Raw genomic sequence first — 6063 nt, 5'->3', positions numbered from 1 at the left:
ATGCTGATGCGACGGAGGCCGATGTGAGTGAGGCGGACCTGGACCAGGAGGATCAGGAGAAGCAGCCGATGACCGGGGGAGGAGACCGAGCTGCGGACGCTCCGTCAGCTCCTCCAGCGGGCGGAGAGGTGGCGGAGAAGAACGGCGCCGTGAAGCTGAAGATCCCCGAGGACGCGGAGGAGGTGAAATTCACCGGGCTGAACAAGGAGGAGCTGCTGAAGGTGGCGGGGACCCCGGGGTGAGGGGGACCGCACAGGCCCGGAAACACACACGCACATTTAATAATGCACAGAGTCGAGTGATGATTGTTATCCCAACAACAGAGACAACCCCGAGACAACTGTCGGTAAAGACAGGGGAGACAGGATGTGTAGCGCCCACACCTGGGCTGTGTGTAATCGTTTGTGTCTCTTTGTTGTATCCTGGTGTCATTTGACTGACTTTCTACCAAGAGACATGTCCAGCCTGCATGTAGCAATTAGTAGCTTATGGGCAGTGAAGGAGGGGGTTTATTTGTTGATTTTATTTACTGTAATACAGAAAATATACAGCCTGCACTATTTACATCTTCTTCTACATTGTTCTTCTACATCTACATGACAAAACAACTGCAGTGCAGGCAGCATCTTCTTGTCATTGTTGTTGGTCACTTTCAAAGAGAGGAACTCAACAGACACACACTCATAAAAGCCTTGTTCCAGAGCTCCTCATGGCTAAAACCTTCTCAGGGGACTGTGCTCCTTCTGTCACTGTAGTTGTGTAAGTTCCGATGGACCGAGGGACATTTTCCACCTTTGTAGGCAAAGTAAAGTTGTGTTCTATGAACATGTCCTGTGTTCAGAGTCACGGCCTTGTTGGGATGTGAATTCTCAATGTTTCCTGCTCTTCTTGCTGTTTTCTCAGCTGGGTGAGGACCCGCTGGGCGCTGCTGGTGGTGTTCTGGCTCGGCTGGTTGGGGATGTTGGTCGGAGCCATCCTCATCATCCTGCAGGCTCCTCGCTGCCGAGAGCTGCCCACCACCAACTGGTGGAATGACGGCCCCCTGTACCAGATCGGGAGTATCCAGGCCTTCACCGACTCCCACAACCTGAAGGGTGAGAACATGAAATGATGTTCAGACAGGATTAGTATCATCTTTAAGGTTCAGCGTTTATACAGTACATCTCTCTGATTCAGAAAAGGCATCCTTCATCTGTCAGAATCATGGTTTGACATTTAGCCGAAGTGAGTCACAGTTTGAAGTCCAGAGAAAGCAGGAGAAACTCTTCTGACATGAAAGGTTCCCTGTGATTTTACCTCCTGTCCCTGATTTTGAGTAAAGTCCCTTTGAAAGGCTCAACATGAAGTTCTTGAGTTTGTTTGTTTTTTTGCCAGACATTAAGATAAATAAGGACCTGTGGCTGTAGTGGATGGTTAAGGGAAAGCTCCACTGGTAAGATTCATGAGATGATGTTACGGTCCTATGAAGGAGATTGGACCCACACGCAGACACCGAGGCTGACAGATAGTGTGTAGCCCAAAACAGGAAAGTAATCCAAACACAAGTGAACTCTGGTAAAGCACAAGCAAGAAGGCTCAAACGCTTACTGAGGAAAGTCTCCAGGAAGTGAACACAGGTGACCGAAGTCATGTGACGAGGAACCGAAGCCAAGGCAGTCCAGGGACGACTAGGGGCTGAGGGGGTGACAGTTCGTAGAAGAGCCAGGAAAGTAACTGAGGGCAGACGCCACCAGGCCTGGGACTGTGACAGATAACTACTGTGAACTTGTGAGGTGTACACATGTTAGCGTGGCATGGTCCAAACAATAACGTCATCACCTGTTTTAACAGGGACAGTGAATGAAATTTTTTCAAAATGTTGGACTTCTCTGTGCATGGTGGGGCAGTGGTTAGCACTGTCGCCTCACAGCAGGAAGGTTTGAGCCATGCGGAGTCTGCATGTTCTCCCTGTGCCCGTGGGGGATCTGTCCAGGTGCTCTGGGTTCCCTCCTGCGGTCCACAGACATGCAGCTTAGGTTGACTGGCGACTCTAAATTGCCAGTGGGAGTGTGTGTGGTGGTTTATCTCTAAGTATCAGCCCTGAGATAGACTGACAACCCGTCTAAAGATGATGGATGGATGAACTTCTTCGTGTGTTATTTGTGTTGTCGACTGCTGAACACTCGAGTTTATTCTGTCATTCAGGTCTGGAACAGAAGATCGGCAGCTTGTTGGAGCTTAAGGTCAAAGGTCTGGTGGTCGGACCGATCCACGTCGCTCCACACAATGACACCATGAGCCTGAGATTCGAGGAGATTTCCCCTGAGGCTGGAAGCCTGGAGCAGTTTAAAGGTTTCGTCCAGGCCGCTCATAAGAAGGGTGAGAGACATGTCAACAACTACTCTGTAAACATAGCAGAACTTTCAACAGACCCACTGTGCAGAATCTGATAGAGGAAAATTAAGTTATGAATTTCAACTCAAAAATGTCTCAACTTTCAGATTAGTTTGATGTTTCACAGGTAATATAGGCTCTGATGTGCACTTTAAAAAGTACAAACTGAAATACCAGTACTTCAAACATAATGTATTTAGCTACAATAACAAAGTAATCTACCTATCTACCTCTCACAGGCATTTCTGTGGTTCTGGACCTGACCCCAAACTACCAGGGGTCATCTGGACCCTGGTTCTCCTACAGTAGTGTGAAGTATGTCGCTGAGAGGCTCAAGGTGAGGACTCTGCAGAGTAAACTCGCACCTCACGGAGGAGATTAAGATACTTTAGATACTCAGAGACCAACTGCTTTATCTTAATTCAGCTGAGTCCTAACCCAGTGACACATGAACACAGACATGAAACACATTGATCTCACTCAGTGTAACATCCACTTCCTGAGGATCTCATCACCTCCGACGTCCCTCCTGAACAAACCTCCATAAACCCACGTAGAAACCAGAGGAGCAGAGGCTGTAGAACCTGCCTGAGAATTGTCCTGTTTCTAACTTCCCTCCAGCTTCACAGTGATTCAGTGACAGTTGTGTGTCTGTCCACAGGGACACTGCACACTGCTGCTCATTCTGCTGCTGGCAGAGCATGATTATCCATTAAATCAAACACCAAAACAAAAGGTGCACAGTGATAAATGCAGAGGCTTATAAAACCTGAGGTAACCGATTACCTGGCACTGGCTGCAGCTGTCTGTCTCTCTGTCCTCAGTCTGCTCTGGTGTTCTGGCTGAATCAAGGTGTGGACGGCGTCCAGCTATCGGGGGTGGAGCTTGTAGCCAGCCAGGAGCCGACTCTGTGGTCCGACATCCGAGCCATCGTCCAGAACGGGACGGACAGCAGGAGGTCAGAGACACTGTCCAGCTGAGACCACATGTGAATGTCCGATACCTCCAGAAAAGCTAAAGACATACACATACGTCATAGTTAAAGTACTGGACTACATTATATTCAGAGGTATTCCTAATATTCTGGCCCTCATGTATGTTGCTGGGGAGGACAAGAATATAGACACCTCTGTATAATGTGAATTTATACATTTATGACAGTTTTACCAACAACTGAAACATTTTGAGCTTCATACACACAGATGTTAAGGTGAACATGTTGCATTGAAATGTGTACAGCTGTACAGGCGTACCTAATAAAGTGGCCAGTCGGTGTATTTGAGATCTAGCCACGATGACCTATTCAAAACAGGATAAGAACACACCATAAGAGCAAAACACACGAGGCTGTGGTACAAGTAAAATACAAGTCAGGGAGCTTTACCCCCAACACGGGCTGATAGCATGATAGTAGCACAGCCTCAGAAGCATCATGAGAAACTAGGAAAAGCTAAAAGGAGAGCGACACTTCTGTTCTGTACCTCTGCCTTTTGTCCAAATTTCACAGGAGTTGTGTGATGCTGGCACCAGGGCTGGATGTCCACACTGTGGCCTTTAACAGCTGGACTGTGGCCAGCCTGCACACGGCCTGTACGCGGCCTGCACACGGCCTGCAGTGACCTCCCAGCAACTTGCTGTCAGATAAAGGCAAAATGCCAAAACCAAAAGTCACTATCATCTGTATTTTATTCGGTTAATTCCTAAAAGACCCACAGTAGATCAAAGACAAGACGTCCGAGCACAGCTACAATAACAAAAAATAAAAACCTGTGTATATACACTGTATATGTGCTGCGTCTGTACTTATCAGCAAGGTGTCTGCACTTCTCAAACCTATTTCATAACATAATCAAATCCATAGTTGCTGTGTTTTCCAGAGTCCTGATCGGCGTCACAGAGCACTCCTCGGCTGAAGACGTGTCCTCCCTCCTCTCCTCCAGTGGTGTCGACCTGCTGATCTCCAGGGTCCTCCGTCAAGACAAGGACGCCACGGAGTATGCTCAGTCCATCCAGCTCTTGTATTCATCCCACAGCCAGACCAACCTGGCCTGGAGCCTGGGGGGGCGGACTGAGGGTCACCTGGCATCGCTGGTGGGCCCGACTCTGGTCAGACTCTACCAGCTTCTGCTGCTGACGCTGCCTGGAACACCGGTGTTCAACTACGGAGACGAGCTTGGACTGACAGACAAGGTGAGGACACGTGTCGCTGAGTCCTCAGAAACATATTTACAGTAGGCTGTGTTCACATCACAGCTGAAGTTTCTCCAAGTGCCTCAGATCTGATGCTTTCACAGAAGTTTGAACAAAGCAAGTCAGAGGATTTCAGGGCCACTTACTCGTAGGTTAGAGCTCAGCGCATTCACACTGACCAGGAGGTGGAGCCTAACCCTGGCTATTTCTAGTTCTAGGCAGTGTAGGGTCACTGTTTAAAAACATCAGAAAACAAATGAACTTCTCTAGATTATCATCTGAATTTGCGTTACACAAGTAACTGCAGCAGTAATAGGGGACACCAGGGCAGTTGTAACATTTTTTCCTTTTTCCCTTATAACTCACAGACTACCTGACATTTACTATTCATCTTTTGATATAAGAAACATATTTGTGCACTAATTAATACTAAAATGTATATATTGCCCTAATAAGGATAAGACTATAGTATTACATTTAATGCAAGTGTAGTCAGAGTGTAATACTGAAGAGGTGATATTAACACCTTTGAAATGTTTAACACTTTAATTAAAAAACAATGGCAGAATGATTTGCCATATGAAGACTATCTGATGGTCTTATACAAAGTCACATGACAAACACCATGTGACCACAGTGTTTGTTACAAATGCCCCTGATCGTACAGCCAGGTTAGTCCGTAAACTAGCTGTTAGCCATATTAGCATAGGTTATTTATGCCACTAACCTATAGATAAAATTTACAGTCATCTAAACTTCAGGCAGCAGAGGAAAAATACTGTACCCCCACAATCATACCTCTAAATCACAATGCTTTTGAAAACATCTGCTGTGGTGAATGATTCAGCACCTTTTTTATTGTTAATGGTTTATATATTTCTCCTCTTACATCTGGTGTTGACAGTTTATCATCTCTGTTGAAGGGCACCAAGTTTCCCAAGATGCTCTGGGACTCTGATGAAGAGCTGAATGGGACTCTGCAGGTAAACAACACAAACATCAACAACAAAACATTTGTGATATTGCACAGGCACACAAACTGTGACCTGAGAGCATGAGAAAAGAAACAGAACAAAAACTCTAAACGATATAAAGTCAGCACTACCTGTTGGCTGCACTACCAGCCGTCACTATATCTGTAACAAGTACCAGCAGCAGTAGTGACAGGAGTAGTACACCTAGTACCAGCAGCAGTAGTGACAGGAGTAGTACACCTAGTACCAGCAGCAGTAGTGGTAGTGATCGTGTCCTCTCTCTACGTACAGGAGGAGAGGGCCGAGTGTCTGTCCTGTCACCGTTTTTTCCGCAGTCTGAGTGAACTGCGAGGTAAAGAGCGCTCCCTGCTGTTCGGAGACTTGGTCCTCCTCTCTAACTCCTCCTCCTCCCTGGCATACCTGCGGGTCTGGGATCAGAGTGAGCGTTACCTGGCCGCCTTCAACTGGGCAGAGGAGGCGGCAGTGCTGCGGCTGAGCGGGGCGGCGTTGCCCCAACAGGCTGTGG

General features: G+C 47.3%; 1 protein-coding gene across 1 annotated transcript in view; it reads left to right on the top strand.

The window, feature by feature from the left end:
• The first annotated feature begins 6 nt into the window (after nt 1–6).
• The window catches only part of LOC109951724 (4F2 cell-surface antigen heavy chain-like), a 6777-nt gene continuing 720 nt past the window's right edge, over nt 7–6063 (top strand). The window contains exons 1-8 of the mRNA XM_020586381.1: nt 7–238; nt 904–1094; nt 2185–2358; nt 2613–2710; nt 3198–3331; nt 4251–4563; nt 5487–5546; nt 5829–6059. Of these exons, the coding sequence (XP_020442037.1) occupies nt 69–238; nt 904–1094; nt 2185–2358; nt 2613–2710; nt 3198–3331; nt 4251–4563; nt 5487–5546; nt 5829–6059 (1371 nt within the window). The 5' untranslated portion in view covers nt 7–68. The remainder of the gene's footprint in view (nt 239–903; nt 1095–2184; nt 2359–2612; nt 2711–3197; nt 3332–4250; nt 4564–5486; nt 5547–5828; nt 6060–6063) is intronic.

This window comes from Monopterus albus, unplaced genomic scaffold (assembly GCF_001952655.1).
Source record: "Monopterus albus unplaced genomic scaffold, M_albus_1.0 scaffold403.1, whole genome shotgun sequence".
Lineage (NCBI taxonomy): Eukaryota > Metazoa > Chordata > Actinopteri > Synbranchiformes > Synbranchidae > Monopterus > Monopterus albus.
Note: the sequence above shows the minus strand (reverse complement) of the source record. Positions and strands in the feature narration are given on the sequence as shown.